The sequence below is a fragment of the Carcharhinus amblyrhynchos genome, chromosome 17 (genome assembly GCF_965287045.1).
Source record: "Carcharhinus amblyrhynchos chromosome 17, sCarAmb.v2.hapA, whole genome shotgun sequence".
Taxonomy (NCBI): Eukaryota; Metazoa; Chordata; class Chondrichthyes; order Carcharhiniformes; family Carcharhinidae; genus Carcharhinus; species Carcharhinus amblyrhynchos.
In genome coordinates, this window is record NC_137340.1 from 14,189,124 (window position 1) to 14,208,175 (window position 19,052).

A 19,052-nucleotide genomic window follows, 5' to 3' on the forward strand; every position below is an offset into this window, starting at 1 on the left:
TTGATGCTGTTTTTGCACATCGTTGGTGACATGGAAAAAAACAATCGAGTAGAAAATAGTAAATGGAAGGAGTAAATATACTCTATAACAGGCTTGTCCAATGTGTGGCCCGGGGGCTGTGTGCAGCTCTTGATAGCCTTCAGTGCAGCTCATGGGGCCAGTTTTCATCATGTCGGACAGCAGGTAAGTTTGAATAGAACTGATCCATTCACTGGCCATTTCTTTCCCATGTTTGCTGCTTATGGCAAATGTGGGAAACAAACAATTTGTGCTTGGAAGAGCAGTGAACACCAATGGCAGTGAGTTTGGAGCCTAGGGACACAGGGCTGGAAATCATGGTGAGAGATCCCAGGAAGCAGTAATGCTGGGGAGTGGAACCCCAGGAAACAGTGACGCTAGGAATGGACTTGAGTGGGCCATGAGGAAGTCTGAGCAGAGCTCAGGCTGTTCTGGAGCAGAGCACAACACAGCAGGAGTGAGACCTACTGGCGTCTGAATAAGTCAGTGACTGTGAACTGTGGCTCGAGAATTGGGGTGGGGGGTGGAGAGAATTGGTGATTGTGCGGGGATGGTTGAGTGAGAGAGGAAGATCGGAGATAAAATGTGGGTGGGAGAGAGTGAGTTTATGTGAGGGGAGTGTGTGTGCACAGAGGCAGAATGTTTCCGTAAATCTGGGTTCTCCCAGTATCCGGGTTTTCATTCACCCTCACTCGTACACACCATTGTCCATCCCTCAGTTGGTGAGGGTGATGAAGTGAACACCTTAAGACTGGGAATAAGCTAAATATACGTCCTCGCCCTTCTTACACTCTAATACTCTGCTTTATTTATTACTCATTGGTTTTTTGCTCAGCATGTTGTTTCTTTTCATACCTTAGTTTTGTTTTGAAATTCATTTTAATATCATGCCAAACTTGATCTTTCTGAAATTTACGCCACCATCACCACAGTTGAAATGTTTGGACAAGCCTGTTTTATAATGACATAAAGTAATAGAATTTACAACGAAGTAAGCATGCTAAGATTACAATTTTGAAATGTATCCATGTACCTATTTCTTTCTGATCGCTCCAAAATACTGCTAACTACATCAGGTCATCAGAATTCTCAATCATCCTGAATCTTAGTTGTGATGAAGATAATCTTTGAAAGCTTCACTGCATTTCCTCTCTCCACACTGCTACTTGGTCTGAGTATTTCTAGTTTTTTTTCTGTTTTTAATTTCTGATTTCTAGCACCCACAGTATTTTGCTTTCCTATCATGAAGTCTGGACAGGGCAGCACACCAACTACCTGAGATATGAAATTTTCTTTCCTTATAAATAAAAAAACTGTCCCAATTTCTGCAGTTGCAGTAAACAACTGAAGCACCCATCATTACACCTTTATTGCTTCTAAAATTGACATTTTAAAGACTGTAGTTCACTCTGCTATTCTAACTCTAAATTGGCTTGGCAGTTAACTATTTCCTGCTGCATTCTCCATGACACTGCCTCTACCAATCAGAGTCCACTTGCCAACCAATCAATATAAATTGTGTTCCTTTTACTGTTAGTATTTCTTGTGAGCTGCCTTGAGGAGTGCAAAATGAAAAGATTAGGGAGCATGTCCCTTTCTGAACATAATTAGGATTTTAATAGTAACATTTATTTGCAACATGTATAAATACAAGTTATTACATTTTCATGCTCACATTACTGAGTAAAATATTATTGCAATGTATACCTTTTGTTATGTCTTAGAATTTATTATATTTATCTGAATTTATTTACTAACAATTTCAGGTATGGTATTTTGACAAAAGTGCAAATTGTGCATTTCCATTCAAAATATATTTTTCACTCGACATTTATTACAACAATAAAATGTTTTACAGGAAATTGCCAAACCAATATCTGTTACAGAACTTTATCCATCTCCACCTATTGTGCAGGTATGTAGATAAATAAATTTTACACGATATGAACTTCAGTGTAGAATGCACTTTTTTATGAAGTAGAATTTTAGTTTCTGTTGAGCTGCCTAAAGTGCAGTGATTCTCAAACTTTTCATCCATAGACAATGTAGGTAGGGCAAAAGATCTTGCCGACCACCTACCTGTCCCACCCCTCCTGCTTTCCTTTGTCACTGCAAAAAATCTTATCTGAGTTAATGGGAAGTCCAACTCTGTTCTCCTGCTGCTTAACCATTATCCTTCAGCTTTTCCATAATAACATTGAGAACAGAATAAAGTGATTAGTTGCATGTACGTTTTTGTATAAGTAAGTATAGACAATAACTAGTTTAGTTTATTTGTTAGTGTCACAAGTGGGCTTACATTAACACTGCAATGAAGTTATTGTGAAAATCCCCTGGTCGCCACACTACGATGCCTGTTTGGATGAGGGGGAATTTAGCGTGGCCGATGTAACCAGTACGTCTTTCAGACTGAGCAGGGACACTGGAGCACCTGCAGGAAACACACGCAGACATGGAGAACATGCAAACTCCACACATTGAAGCCAGGCACCGAACCCACATCTGGAGCTGTGAGGCAGCAGTGATAACCACTGTGCCACCATGCTGCCCTGCTATAGACTATCTTCATAATAATAGCAATACGTAAATTCAATTTTTAGTCCAATTTTCACCACTTTTGATATTTCTATGCAAATACATTTGTGTTTTTTTTTGAACTTGTACTGCTTAATTCTTTGGATTGCCTGATGTATTCAACATGCATGTATAGATATTAGCTGAAAACTAGGTTTGTAATAATGAGTTTGTTAGCATTTTGTGAATATATTTGTGATCTGTAAAGAATATTCAACATTCCAAAATGTTATTTGTTTTTCCTACTGGTTCAGTAAATTTTGAGTGAATTATTTCTAAAGTTAGACATCATTCCCTTTTGTTAACGATAACATAATTGTTCAGGTGATTGAATTTGTGCAGTTGTGGGGTTACCAGGTGATTGAGGTAATATTTGATGCACACTTTGCACTGAGTCTATTCAACTGACTGCAGTTCCTGAGGACCAAACCACATGGACGAGTACCCAAGAAGCATTTGAAATGCAAAAGCAAAATATTGCAGAAGTTGAAAATCTGACATAAAAACAAAAAGATGCTTGACATATCCAACAAGCCAGACGAGAAACAGCTAATGTTTCGTTTGGCCTGTTTTCAATTTGATGACCTTTCATCAGAACTCCAGTGAAAAAACTGGAAGAAACAACATTGACTATACTCTAAATATAGTCACAGGATAAATTGTTGATTATGATGGTCAGTTTTAGAACTTCAAGAATTCTCAACATTTTTTTTTAAGATTATCTATAATGTATTCTAAACACTATGAATAGCTTGCATGATTGCATCTGTCTCTTTTTTTCAAGGGATGACTTGCAGTGCTGTTTCAGATGACTTCAACAAATATTTTAAATCTGAAGTCCTAATGGCACATTTATATTTGAGCTTCAGAGACAAAAACTTTGCCATGGTAGTTAAAATGTAGACCAAGAAATAATGAAACTGATGAGTTTAACAGAATTTCTGTCAAATAGGGGAAATCAAAACCAATTAAAATTCTGACCAGACTTACTGTGATTGTCTCCGATGCCTCTCACTGCAATGATCTGGTAAGTACTGATGCTTATATTTGGATTTTTTTTATACAACCATTATTTTAAAATAGTGTATTTTAAAATGTAATTTTCGACTTGCAGTACTCCCATATTGCTGGTCTTACTCCCCAAACCTCCCACTGCAGATTCTTCCTATCCCTGATGTTCTGACTTATGGCTTCTCCTACTCCAGCTCTCCAACTTGTTTCTACTTCCCCACCCAACCTCGCCTGACCCACCCTCTTGTCAAACCTTTCACTTTCTGGCTGGCTCATTCAGTGCTTTCCCCTCCTGAAACTGCATTCCTGTTTAAGATGTTCCAAAGGTGTTAAATTGTGGATCCCAGTCAAGTGCCAAGCCAGGGCCGTTGTAATCCTTTGTTTTATGTATGCAATAACTGGCTGCTTTCAGCAGCATGGCAGAAACAGCAGCTTCAACAGCCTTTTTTATTTAGAAATGGGATCATAACAGCCCCACCTTGATCGTTCTGGACGATGAGGACCCACACTATCACAACCCTAGACCTCCAGCATCTGATCTGGATCTTGAGAGGAAAGCGGTGAGCCAAGAGGCTCAGCGAGAGAGTGGCTTGGGCATGGGTGGGGGGAGGTCGGTGGTCAAGAGGGGAGATCAGGCAAGGGGATAAGCCGCAAGGTGGAAGGTTGATCTTGGGAGAGGCTACTCCAAAATGGTCCAATCACACCATGTGGGAAATGACATTAAAACAAATCTTGCTCAACAAAATTACAGGTTCTCAACATTAAAGTGGAACAGTGTTAAAACAAGGAACAATTAAGTAGGAGTTTAGTGTATGGCATAGGGTTTAGCCTCAGGAAAGTAAATATAGTTTTGCAGTAATTCAAGGATGTTGTCACAAAGCACCAAATAAACATATTCTGTTATTGGCCATATTTCAGTTTTATTTTGTTTGTTCAAACCTCATTTGAATGATGATAATGTTCTGTACTGATCATTAAACATAAATATTGTGTTTACAGAGAACTACTTCGCCACACACCAGATCTTATGATATTGTGGCTGTGTTCCCTAAAACAGAAAAGTTATTTCATGTAAGTGACCAGGATTTAAGAGAGTATAAATAACCAGTGTCCATTCATTTATGGAAATGACAATTATCTTGCTGTGTATTTCAGTTTCTAGTTAATTTATGCAATATATATGGCTTTAATACAAATTCTGCTAATTTAGCATCTCCAAATGGTGTTTTTTATTCAGCATCAATAGTGAAATGGATCAATGCAACAAACAAATATGAGCTAATTTCCTGCCTTCCATTTCCACTAACCCATGTGCCTAGAACAATCTAATTTTTTTTTGTTTTAGGTGATCTACATCAGCTTAGATGTGCCTTGAGTATTGACTGGCCACTAGAAGGGCTTAAGATTCTGGAAACAGAAAAAAAAACTGTAGATCTGGCAAGCCTGCAACAGATTGCCAGCTGCTGAACATCTTAGTGATGTGTGATGAGAGCAACAAGAAGGAACTCCATCCCCAAGATATTGACTGAAAATATCTGATCTTGTACACTCTGCCACTGTTGTCAGCAAGAATAGAGAATTTGGTGCTCAGCCAAAACTCCATTCACTGCAATGGGACCAGAGAGTCCTAGCTGTAGATGAGCTCACAGAATTCTGTTCATTAATAGTTTTTAAAAATGATTGCCATTTTCCCAACTGAAACTTCTTGTTGTATTCCCATATCTCAGACTATTTAAAGTGAGTGAGGTTACTGCTGAACTCATGCTCAAGTTTGCCTCAGTGTTGCTGAGAATAGGTAGTCATTTGGCATAGTGAATCATAAAATCCCTACAGTGCAGAAGCAGGCCATTCAGCCCATCGAGTCTGCATAGACCAAAATCCCACCCAAGCCCTATTTCTGTAACCCCACATATTTACCCTGCTAATCTGACACTAGGGTGGCCAGTCAACCTAGCCCACATATCTTTGGACTATGGGAGAAACCAGAGCACCTGGAGGAAATCCCATGCAGACACGGGGGCGATGTGCAAACTCCACACACTCCGGCACTGGTGAGGCCGCAGCTGGAGTACTGTGTGCAGTTTTGGTCGCCGCACTTGCACAAGGATATTTTGGCCTTGGAGGGAGTGCAGAGGAGTTTCACTAAGCTGATACCAGAGATGAGGAGATTGGACTATGAAGAGAGGCTGAATAGACTGGGCCTGTACTCGTTGGAGTTTAGAAGGATGAGGGGGAATCTTATAGAGATGTATAAGATAATGAAGGGGATGGATAGAGTAGAGGTAGAGAGATTCTGCCTGCTCAGAAAGGACAGCAGGACTAGAGGGCACAGCCTCAAGATAAGGGGTGGGGGGGGGGGGGGGGGTGCAGTTTAGCACAGAGTTGAGGTGGTGAATCTCTGGAATTCTCTGCCCGTTGAAGTGGTGGAGGCTACCTCACTAAATATATTTAAGACACAGGTAGATAGGTTTTTGGTAGGCAAGTGAATTAAGGCTTATGGGGGGAAAGTGGAACTGAGCCACTTCAGATCAGTGATGATCTTATTGAATGGCGGGGCAGGCTCAAAGGGCTAGATGGCCTACTCCTGCTCCTATTTCTTATGTTCTTATGTCCACACAGATAGTGACCTGAGGCTGGAATTGAACCTGCGTCCCTGACGCTCTGAGGCAGCAGTGCTAACCACTGTGCTGCCCACTGGTATTGCCATAGCTTGAAGCACTGTTTTTCTCTGCGACAAGTGAAAACCTGATGGTGTTCGTTCATTTTTTTTGTCCATTTTGTACCCAGGACTGGCAAACCAGAGTAAAATTTCTTCTATAGATTCAAAGTTATTGAAACATTTTATAACTATGCCATCTAAAATTCTGTAGTGCAAGTGTCGACCAGAAAACAGCCATGTCTGAAAATAAAGTAAATACATATATTTCTTCACATTTTGCAAATGAGATTTATATTTTTGGGACTGTCAAATCAATTGTTTATCCTTGTGTTAGGAATCATACGCATGAATATGGAATAATTGTACTACATCACTTCAGATTTTGTTTTTTTTTAAATTGCTACTTTTATGTTTATTTGGTTTATAATGCCTATTTTGTTTATAGAGCAAATGAATATATCTGCCAACTGATTAGTTTTGCTCATCTCAAATGTGTCATTCTGTTTTCCTTTCAAACCAATTTGTAAATGAAGAAGATTCATTCATTGAAAATAAAGCAGTTGCAAATAAAATTCATAAGCGGTAGCACAACGGTTAGCACTGCTGCCTCAGCACTAGGACCAAATTCCAGCCTTGAATGAGTGTAGACCGTGCACGTTCTCCCTTTTTCTGCACGAGTTTTCTCCAGGTGCTCTGGTTTATTCCCACAGTCCAGAAATGTGCAGGTTAGATGGGATTAACCATACTAAATTGCCCCATAGTGTCAAAAAATGTGTAGGTTAGGAGAATTAGCCGTAGTAAATGTGCAGGGTTAAGGGGATAGGACAAGGGGATGAGCCTGGGTAAGATGTTCTTTTGTAGAATCTGTGCAAACTTGATAGACTGAATGGCCTCTTTCTTCACTGTAGGGATTTTGTGATTCCTCCCCATCTGGCCTTCTTCAGCCACTTACTAGGCTTCTTTTCTTGGGTTCTTCAGGCTAGCCAACCTTTCCTTTCTCAATTTGCAGCATCTGTACATGCCTATCATTTCATATGCTGCTTATGTGGCCAGGCACAGCAGGACATTGTGCAACTTTACAGGCTTTTACAAATTCTATAATCTTGCTGTCAAGATAACCACAGCACATTATTATTTCTGATGCCCAGTCTATCTGTCTGTGACACTGAGCTCCCAGATAGCGTTTTGGACACTATTTGATAGTACCCGTGCATGCCCACTTTCCCCTGTGAATGTTTGTGCACCACAGTTATGCTATTCCCCAGCAGGGAATCCAGGATCAATGTCACTGTCACCTCCTACTCAACTCTCCGCACCACCCCGCCCCCCCCCCCCCCCCCCAACCCCCCATCTCTCTCTCTCTCTCTCTTTTTCCCCCCCCCCCCCGCCAAACAATTCATTACAAATCACACCCTCTCACCTGGATGATTGATAGTACCCAAGATTTGTTCTTCCCCTTCATTTTGTGCCGACCACCACTCATCCCAATCTTGGTCCTTCAAAGTGCTGAAGCCACAGTTTCCAGTTCTCCTGTCGGATCCATCTTGAGTAATTCCACACCTTGACCTTCACTGTTACTGCCTCTCGTATACCAGGCACTATCTTCCCTCCCACCATTTACTCTCTTAATCCATGTTTTTCCCCCTCTTTGCCCTCCCATGTTCGTGATCCAACAGTTCCCAGTCAAATGATTTGTCTGATTCCATTAAACCATTTTCAGTGCAAGGCATTTTTGCAATCATGCTGCATATCTTGATTTTACAGAAGTTAACAGTAATTAAATGCCTCAGTAAAGAAATATGTATCATTCCATGCAGAGAGCCTGAGAGACAACTTGAGTAAGAAAGAATTGACAGTGATAAATCAACACCCCAAATAAGGGTGACAGAAATAACAATTTAAAGAATGTGTTATCACAAAAGCATGACAATGTTGTTCCTTTTCTCCAGAAATGAAGTAGTAACTTTTGTTTCATTTTTGTTTTAAAACATTGATCATCCCTTGTGCCATACTTTATTTTTATTCTCATTCCAAAATGACATTTATCTTCTGAATGTGGCAGAACTGAAACAATCCTGGTTAATTAAGTATAACTTACTATATTGGATCTCATCAAATTTTTGTGACATAATAATTTATTTCTTAACAGGTAGCTTGCATGACCTTGGATGTTGACTTAATTTGCATTAATGTGACAGAAAAACAACCATACTATTTCAGACGGCCTTCTGTCAATGGTGTAAGTATTATAAACTTTTAACATTTGACAGTGACCATTTTTATATGAAAAAATATTTTTAAAGAAGGACGACTAATATGGACCATAAAGTCAAATTAACATAAATAATGAGCAGGATGCAAAGTGTCCCATAAAATACTGGGAAATATTGAGCCAAATGTAGAATCCCTACAATGCTGAAAGGCTATCTGGCCCATCAAGCCTATTCAGGTCCTATCCCAGTAACCTCATGTATTTACCCCACCAATCACCTTGACAATTAGTACGGCCAATTAACGTAACCTGCACGTAATTGGAGTGTGGGAGAAACCAGGAAGAAACTCCAACAGACCCAATGTGCAAATTCACACAGTCAGTGACCCAAGCCAGGAATAAAACCCAGTTTCCTGGTGCTGTGAGGCAGCAGTGCTAACCACTGTGCCACCCCAAAATATGGCACAACTTGTCCAAACCAAGATGGAACTAATAATAAAAATAATCAAGAATTGGACAAAGGAAGAGGTATGGAAGGTTAGAAATGAAAATCTGAATTAAAGAATTAGCCCATAACACTGCATTAATTCAACTGAGAGGCTGAAAAAATAAATTTCATGGGGGTTCTGGGACAGAAAACCCTTTCACAGTAATTTCAATGCCAATAATTTCAAATGTTTTGTCTTTGCAATTCTACTTTTTCCATTTCATATATTTTCTGTTTCTCTTCATGTAGCAACCTCATTGAGTTGCTGTATTACTATGGGGCAGTGCAAGGAAGCAAACCCGAAAATTACCTAATCTGGTATAGGAATTTAACCTGCACGGTTGACGTTATTCTGCACACTAAGTGAACTCGTCCTGTATATTCTTGCTGAAGAAATGTTTTCTGGCATCAGCCTTAAATTGGTATCCCAGTCTGAATATGATTTTCTTGTATTTAGAATGGTTTGATTTGAATTGGTGTTCGGGATTTGCCCTTTGTGTTGTGTACTTTTTTTACTCTCAAGTTCCTCTGAGGTGGCTTCATGGTCGCTCACTTGCAATGCTGAAAAGCCTAAGATTTCCCAGTCTTCCCACATTACTGAAAAATTTTGGTGCATCTTGAATGTATCCTTCAAATCTGTCAGTTAAAACTGAATGTAGTACTGAGTGGTCTGACCAAAACCCTATATAATTTTAACAGTATTTTATCTGACTTGTCCCCCACTTTCTTGCAGTGTAATTTAACATTAAATTAGCTTTTTTAATAACTGCTGCTCCGTGCCTGGATGTGTTAAATGCTCAGGTGGTAATGTCCATTGCCCTCAGCAGTGTCAACTGGAGTTATTTCAACACTCTATGCGGAATGCTGTATTATCCTCAATTTATCCATTTTGAAGTTCACTCGGCTACTCATTTGATAACCTATAATTTAGATCAAAATTTGTCACTATGTTCTGTTTTTCATACTAAAGCACACCGCTTTTTAGCCTATTTGTAGGCAGCCTCAAACCAACTGCCAAATCCATTCAAATGATAATTTCATACTTTAAGACCATATTACAATTCTAAGTACCTCCATGTCAAATCATTCCTTGTCATTCTGTACCAAAGCTGCACTGCCTCTCAGTCCCACTCTGTCATCCTTTCCCCTTCTAGAATTATAGAAAAGTTGCAACATAGGAGGCCATTCTGCCCTTTTATATGCATGATGGCTCTCTGCAGGAGCAAATAGACACTCTGCCTTCCTTTCCCGTTTTTCTTTTTGATTAATGATCTAATTCCTTTTTGAATACCATGATTGGATCTGCCTCACCACACACATATGCAGCTTATTCCAGACTCCAACTGTTTTGTGCTTTTTAAACATTGCTATCATGATTCTTTTTTCAATCTCCTTAAATCTGGGCCCTTGGGTTCTCAGTCCTCCCACATGTGGGAATGGCTTCTCCATGTCTATAGTATGCCAATCCTTCATGATTTTGAATACCTGTTATATTTCTTCTTAACCTTCTGTTCCAAGGAAAGCAAAGTCAGCCTACAACCTATCTATCTCATTAAACTTTTCTGCCCACTCTTTATTGCCTTCAAATGCTTCCTAAAGTGTGGTGCCCATTTATTATTGTCACATGTATCAACATACAGTGAAAAGTATTGTTTCTTACGTGCTATAAGACAAAGCATACCATTCATAGAGAAGGAAACGAGAGTGTAGAATGTAGTGTTACAGTTATAGCTAGGGTGTAGAGAAAGAGCAACTTAGTGCGAGGTAGGTCCATTCAAAAGTCTGATGGCAGCAGGGAAGAAGCTGTTCTTGAGTCGGTTGGTATAGAACACTACAGCACAAGCAGGCCCTTCGGCCCACAAGTTGTGCCGATCGTATCCCTACCTACCAGGACTTCTATAACTCTCAATCCCGTTAAATCCCACGTACTCGTCCAGAAGTCTCTTAAAAGACCCCAATGAGTTTACCTCCACCACCACCGACGGCAGCCGATTCCACTCACTCACCACCCTCTGAGTGAAAAACTTACCCCGACATCTCCACTGTACCTACTCCCCAGCACCTTAAACCTGTGTCCTCTCGAAGCGACCATTTCAGCCCTGGGAAATAGTCTCTGAGAATCCACCTTATCTATACCTCTCAATATCTTATAAACCTCTATCAGGTCGCCTCTCATCCTTGGTCTCTCCAGGGAGAAAAGACCTAGCTCCCTCAACCTATCCTCATAAGGTATGCCACCCAAACCAGGCAACATCCTTTTAAATCTCCTCTGCACCCTTTCAATAGCTTCCACATACTACTTGTAGTGAGGCAACCAGAACTGCGCACAGTACTCCAAGTGGGGTCTGACAAAGGTCTTATAAAGTTGCAGCATTATCTCCCGACTCCTAAACGCAGTCCCTCGATTAATGAAGGCTAGTACACCATATGCCTTCTTGACCACATCCTCCACTTGCAAGGCCGATTTAAGAGTCCTATGGACCTGGACCCCAAGGTCGTTCTGATCCTCTACGTTGCTAAGAGTCTTACCCTTGGTACTATACTCCTTCATCCCATTGGACCTGCCAAAATGGACCACTACATATTACACATAGTATGCAACCTCAGACTTTTGTATCTTTTTTCCTGATGGAAGAGAGAATGTCCGTGGTGCGTGGGGTCCATAATTATGCTGGCTGGATACAGTATTCCTGTTGAGGCTGAACCAGTGTTTTATAGAAGTTTATAATCACTTAAAATAAAAGCAAAATACTGTGGATGCTGAAAATGTGAAATAAAAACCTAAAATACTAGAAAAACTCAGCAGTCTGGCAATGTCTATGGAGAAAGAAAGCATTACATGTTTCAAACCATATCTCAGAATTCTTTTCAGCTTGTCCTGCTACCTTTTGAGTAATTTGTGTGCAAATACACCCCCAGCTCCTTTTGTTTCCCCATCCTCTTTAAAACTGTATCCCTTATTTTACATTGTCACCTTGCGTTCATTCTATGAAATGAACTGCTTTACATTTCTCCATTAAATTTGATCTGTCACTTGGCCACTCAATCCACCAATCTGTCCTTTTTGAAGTATAACACTACCATCCACACAGTTCAAGTACTTCCAAGTTCTGTATCATCTGCAAATTTTAAAATGGTGCTCTAGATCAGAAATTGCAGGTGTCCTAACAGTGATCCCTGTGGATCTCCACTTTCAACCTTCCTCCAGGCCAAAAAGCAACCATATACCACTAGTGTTTCCTGTTATTTGGCCAATTTCATATGTGTGTTGCTCCAACTCTGTTCAAGCCTGTATGGGCTACAACTTTGTTCAAGCCTGTGTGGCATTTTTAATTAAGTATCTTTTGGAAGTCACATACACCACATCGACAGTATTCCTCCTTCAACTTTGTTAGCTCATCATAATCCTAAAACAAATTAGTTGAACATAATTTGTCATTAATATATCCATGCTGTTTTTCTTTAACCTGCATTTGTTCCAATTACTCATTAATTTTGTCCCAAATCATTGTTTCTTTTGGCAATGATGTAGTTATACTTACTGGCTTGTAGTTGCTAGCTTATCTTTACACCTTTTTTTAACAATTCACTGTGAACTTACCCCTTTGCACTCTGCTCTCCCAGAGTGAAATCCTTTTACCTATTCATTGATATGCTCCCATTGATTCTATCTCCTGATGAAAACCCAGCCTTGAGTCTCATTTGACTAAGTTCACAGCTTTTTACCCTATCCAGAAAACCCTCAGCACAACCACTGTAATCAGTTTTCTTGCAGCCATGTATGCTACAATACCTCTTTGCCTGTGAACATCTCACCCACACAGTACCTAGGGATCAATTTTTCCAGCTTCTTTCTTGTCTTCTTCCTGCCATAGCCCCTGTCAATTCCCTTGGCAGGATTCCATTTGATTTGATTTATTATTGTCACATATATTGGGATACAGTAAAAAGTATTGTTTCTTGCGTGCTATAGAGACAAAGCATACCATTCATAGGAAAGGAAATGAGTGAGTGCAGAATGTACTGTTACAGACATAGCAAGGGTGTATAGAAAGATCAATTTAATATCAGGTCCATTCAAAAGTCTGACGGCGGCAGCTACCTCGAAAGCCAATTGTAGAGCGCTGCTTGAGCTAGGCTCCTCTAGTGATGATTTATTTCTAGCTGAGTTTGCCAGTGTTAAAAATTGATTGAAACCTGACTCACTGGTTGTTTTCCCTCCACTGAATCCTCCTTAACATTGTCTTAGATCATTTCACAGCCATAGAGTTAAAAGTGCATATTCCACTTTGGCTTGCCCCTTTACTCATCTGAAACTTCCCCAGGTATCAGCATGTCAAGAACTAAAGGAAAAGGGGTTTGGAAAGAAAATTACAAGGGATATTACAATTGCCACAAAAATGACTTGTATCTGCGAAAAGAATGGTCAGGACCAATGGGGGGCCTGTGGCAATTGATATTGCCCATGCAAATATGGAAATCGCAGAGATGTTGATTAACTACTTTGTGTCAGTATTTAAGTAGAGGAAGAGACCAAATTGCTGGAATTCCCAAAAAATTAATATTGAATCAAGGACAGAAACTCACTAAAGTTAATGTAAGTAAAATAACATAAAATAATGGCATTTCTGAATGACATCCTCTGGATTAATGGGTTCCATTTCAGGCTTTTAAATGAATTGGGTAACAGCATTGCTGATTATCCTGACTATAATCTTGCAAAGTACTCTTGATTTGGAAACTGATATTTTAATTGGAAATTTGCGCATGTCACTTTTTTAAAAATGTATTCGTTCATGAGTTGCGGGTATCGTTGGTTAGGTCTCTCTCTTGAACCACTGCTCTCCATCTGTTATAGATGCACCCACAATCCTAAAGTTTTTAAAGTTTATTAATTAGTCATAAGTAAGGCTTACATTAACACTGCAATTAAGTTATTGTGAAATTCCCCTAGTCACCACACTCTGACGCCTGTTTGGGTCAATGCGTCTAACAGTGCACTATTCAGACTGAGAGGAAACCCACACAGACATGGGGAGAACGTGCAAACGCTACACAGACAGTGACCCAGAAATCGAACCCAGGTCCCTGATGCTGTGAAGCAGCGATGCTAATCACCGTGCCATCATGTTGCCCTGTTAGGAAGAGTGTTCTAGGATTTTGATCCAGTGACAGTAAAAGAACAATGATATAATTCCAAGCCTATGTGGTGTGTAGCTTGGAGGGGAGCTTCTGGTACTGATGTTCCTATGTGTCTGCTGCCTTTGTCCCAGGTGGTAGAGGTCATGCATTTGGAAGGAATCTTGGTGAGTTGCTGCAATGTATCTTGTAGATAGTACACACTGAGCCACTGCATTAGTAGAAGGAATGAATGCTGAAAGTGGTGGACAGGATACCAATGAAGCAGACTGCTTTTATTCTTGATGACATTGAGGTCTTGAGCATTGTTGGAGCTGCAGTCATTCAGGAGAAAAGAGAGCATTCCATCACATCCTAAACTTGTGCCTCATAGATGGTGGACAAGCTTTGTGGAATCAGGAGGCCGAGTTACTTGCCACAGCACTGAGGGCCTCCGGCCTGCACTTGTAGCCACACTATTTATAAGGTTGGCCCAATTCAGATTCTGGATGTTGATAGTGGGAGTGTCAACGATAGTAATGCCATTGAATGTTATGGGCTGATGGTTAGGTTCTCTTGTTGGAGATGGTCACTGCCTGACATTTGTGTGGCACGGATGTTTCTTGACACGTTCAAGCTCAAGTCTGAATGTTGTCCAAGTCTTGCTGTGTAGGGACACAATCTGCTTCAGTATCTGAAGAGCTGTGAATAGTGCTGAACACTCTGCAATCATCCATGAGCATCCTCACTTTTATCTTATAATGGAGGTGCAATCATTGGTGAAATAGCTGAAATGATTGGCTGAGAAGACCCTGAGGAGCTCCTGAGGCTGAAATGATTGACCTCCAACAGCCATCACTGTCTTCCTTTTGTGCTAGACATGATTCTAACCAGTGAAGTGTTTTCTCCTTGATTAACACTTCCAATTTAGCTAGGGCTCCTTGATGCCACATTCAGACAAATGTTGTCTTGTTGTAAAACTTGGCAGTCATTCTCACCTTACCTCTTGAATTCCGCTGTTCTGTCTATTTCAACTAAGAAAGCTGAGAAAAGAAAGACCTGGCAATTTTTACCAGCATTTCCCACTGGTCGAACAGTGTGGTGAGCCAATAAGATCCGGCGAGAGGTGAAAAATTGGGTTTGTGCTCGGTCTTTGCCTTGAGATGTTGCCAGTGAAATAGGCTTCGTGCCCATGAAGGGCACGTAGCCAAGATCAATATTGATTACCTAATTTAAATGTAATTAGTGAGCATGGAACATTATCGCCCAGGTTCACTTGCCCTTACTTGCTCACCGGTCAAGGTCCTCACTGGCAAGGGTCATGTATTATCCCCATCAGTGGGAACCAGATGTGATGGCCTTGATGGTGGGACCGGAGGCCATTGAAACCCTCCTGGTTGTTGGGGGCAGAGCTAGGCAGTGATGTCTGGGGCAGCGACCAGTGGGATTGGAAGGTGATGTTGAATGGCCAGGGCAGCGGGGGATGGGGGAGTGATCGGCTGCGGGTCCCAATGTCCCGGGGTGACCAGGACTGAAGATCTCCCAGTGCACTGGGAGATGCGGTGGTGCCCTGAGAACTCCAAAATTGCCTTCGCTGGTGAAGTTAGACATCATGGCATTTTTTTAACAAATGCCTTAAGGTTGCATTTTTTTAACTCTCCAAAAGGTCTGTGAAACAGTTGTTTTTCCTTGCTCGTTCAGCACTTCGAATTTTTTTGGTACGATCGCTCCCTACAATTAAGGATGAGGTCATTGGAAAATTTTCAGCTGATCAGCAAGATGTGGCATGGATTTGTAAAGGGTAAGCGTACCTGATTGAATTTTTTAATGAGGTGAATAAAAGCTGTGACCAAGAAAATGCCGTGAAGGTAATTTATATGCACTTCCAGAAGCCATTTGATAAAGTCCCTGATAAGAAACTGTTAAGTAAAGTTGAAGGCAAATTATTGATCTAAGGAAATTTGGTAAACAATAGGCAACTGAGAGGATAATGAGCAATTTGCTCTAATTGGCAACAAGTGCTCAACAAGGATCTGTTTTGCAGCCTTAACTATTTGTTGTGTTCAGGAAGGACTTTGGTATGAAACACATCATATCCAGATTTGCTAATGGCACATATTTAGGTGGCATTGTAAGCAATGTAGATGTAAATATACACTATTAAGTGAATGGGCAAAATTGTGATAAATGGATTTCATTGTAGGTAAATATGCAGGCATCCACTTTGGATTTGAAAAAGATGTAGAACAGGGTACTTGCTAAAGGTTGAAAAGCTAGAAGCAGTGAAGGTCCAAAAGAGACTTGAGACACAGTCATAGATCAATAAAATATTATGAACATGTACAGAAAATAAACCAAGGCTAATTCAACACTGATATTTATATCATGAGGCCTAGAATACTACAAGTAGAAGTCATGTTTGAGCCATACAAGGCTCTGGTTAAACAACACCTCATGTGCTGTTTGTTAGCACCATATCGTAGGAAAAATATATTGTCCTTAGAGTGAGAAGAGAACAGAATTACAGGGTGATATCTGGTCTCCAAGGGTTAAATTAGGAGGGATGAATAACTAAGATTGATCAAATCACCCATAACCATATAAATACCCTGGGAATACCAAGTTTTTAAGATGGGTCAGAGGGAAAGAAATTATTCTTCATCATCTCAAACCATCAAATCACAGGTTTGAAAACACTTCTTCTGATTAGTGCTACAACAGTTTTACCCATTTTAAAGTTGTGTTCCCTCATTTTCTGTTATCAATACTCCGGAGGGTTAGAATATTCTAAAATTTTGCTGTTTGACAATTTCCCATCATCTCTGATTTCTGCCCTCACCCTATTATGCTGTAATTTAGCAGTCATTTCTAAATTTGATTCCTCATCCATTAAATAAATTCCACGAAAGCCAGATCCTTGCTGTGCTACCACTTGTCAGCCCAGCGCTGGGTGGCACGGTAGTACACTGGTTAACACGGCTGCCTCACAGCTCCAGGGACCTGAGTTTGATTCCTGGCTTGGGTTGTTGTCTATGTGAAGTTTGCACATTCTCCCCATGTCTGCTTGGGTTTCCTCTGGGTGCTCCAGTTTCATCCCACAGTCCAAAAAGCATGCTGGTTAGGTGCATTGGCCATGCTAAAAGTTCTCCCTCGGTGTACCTGAACTGGCGCTGGAATATGGCAACTAGGGGATTTTCACAGTATCTTCATTGCAGTGTTAACGTAAGCCTACTTGTGACACTAATAAATAAACTTGAATAAATAAACATGATTTCCCCCAAATGATCCAATCAGCACAGTGCATTTGCTGATGATGTATGGGGGTGGGGAGGGGTGGTTATAACGGTAAATGTGTTGTCTTTGTGATTACCTGCATTTTACTACATGCTATCATTTTAAAGAATTGCAGTTCTTCTGTTTGTGTGTTAGTGACTATTACTCCATAGCTTCATTGGAAGGCTTGAAGCTAGAGGGTTAATTGCAAATCCCAAAAAGAAACCACAGTCAGAGCACAATCAAGACATTGAACAACACAAGACTGTAGATTAATGGTGCATCCAACACTTTTGCATGCAGCCCCAAAAATGGAAGCTGAGTTACTCCTTATTACCCATTTTATTTATGTGCGCTGAAGTTGACCAATAGGCATCAAAATACTCTGCTAATAAATTTTAGAGATGGAAGCAATAATAAAAAATTCCTTTGGAGGGTGCTGTTGCTCCATAGAAATAGACAAGAATAATCAGTTTTTCTCCTGCATTATCATTCATTATTTCTTCAACTAAGTGCCGATGTTTCAATTTGAGTGCACTTTAATTGTTGGTGACTAATCTGCTTTCAATACTTGAAAAGCAACATGTTGGGGTTTTTATTTGCATCAAACCATGCTCATGGAAATAATCCCTTGTGTCTGTGCTTGAAACCAAGGAATCAACAAATGGCTATGATTAATGGGTCTTCAACTGAAATGAAGATAGCTAGTATAAACATTTAATTTGGATTTGAGGTTAGGAGCATAAGGGTTGTTTATTATTTTCCATGAGACTGATCGCATCTCATTCTGCTCCTGAGTAGTTTCTTCAGGAGTATTTTGGATTTTAGAAAAGTTCTTTAAACTCCTAAATTGTGTTCACAAATATAGCTGTTCAACATCCATTGAAATTTGTATCTGTAAATATAATTGTGCTATTTGACACTTGTGTCAAAACCTGACTCTACTGTTTCAGCAATTGGATTTCATCATATTTTGTAAAGGAAGAGAGGAAATGCACCATCTGACAAATGCAGTTTGCTTTGATTTTGGAATTGGTTTGGATTTTACATAAAAGTGAATAAAATATAAAAGGCATAGTGAACATTCAGTAGCATTATGCACAGAATTTAGCAATTATACACATGAAGCAGTTATATTTGGAAAATTGGGCTGATTTTAACTAGAATAGAGCGCACGAAGAAGAAATCTTGCACAAGTCACAAAAGATTTTGAGAAGGTAAATATTGAAGGATTGTTTCTTTTGTTTTTGAATCAGTAACAATTGATTATAAACTTGGTATTATTAGGAGATTTAATGGGTTGTAGTGATTACTGGGAAAATGATGGGAAAGTTTGCAGTTTTTCACATGAAATATTGAGGCTTGTGTGACAGAGACTTGTGTAATTTGACAAGGATTGGATAACTTTGAATAAAAGTATAAAAAAGGTATGGCGAGGTCAGAAAATGAAATAGAATGGATGGTCACAGTTTCAGCGTACTCCCCGAAAAAGCTATGATTCAATCATTTTCCTTCAATTTTCTGATTACACCAATGAACTAGCTTTTATAATAGAATTGGGTTTGTTATAAGATTTATACAGTTTCCAAGCAGAAAATAATGTATGCCAGAATTTAACCACAAATGCTTGATTATGTTCGCTCATAGCACCCAGCGTAGCTCGCCACTGCCTCTCAACTTCTCGACTGTTGCTAAATTAT

General features: G+C 40.0%; 1 protein-coding gene across 1 annotated transcript in view; it reads left to right on the forward strand.

Annotated features, from left to right (window-relative positions):
• Positions 1–19,052, forward strand: part of rpp30 (ribonuclease P/MRP 30 subunit) — a 31,400-nt gene that overhangs the window by 6,186 nt on the left and 6,162 nt on the right. The window contains exons 4-7 of the mRNA XM_080205516.1: positions 1,877–1,933; positions 3,545–3,619; positions 4,603–4,674; positions 8,412–8,501. Of these exons, the coding sequence (XP_080061642.1) occupies positions 1,877–1,933; positions 3,545–3,619; positions 4,603–4,674; positions 8,412–8,501 (294 nt within the window). The remainder of the gene's footprint in view (positions 1–1,876; positions 1,934–3,544; positions 3,620–4,602; positions 4,675–8,411; positions 8,502–19,052) is intronic.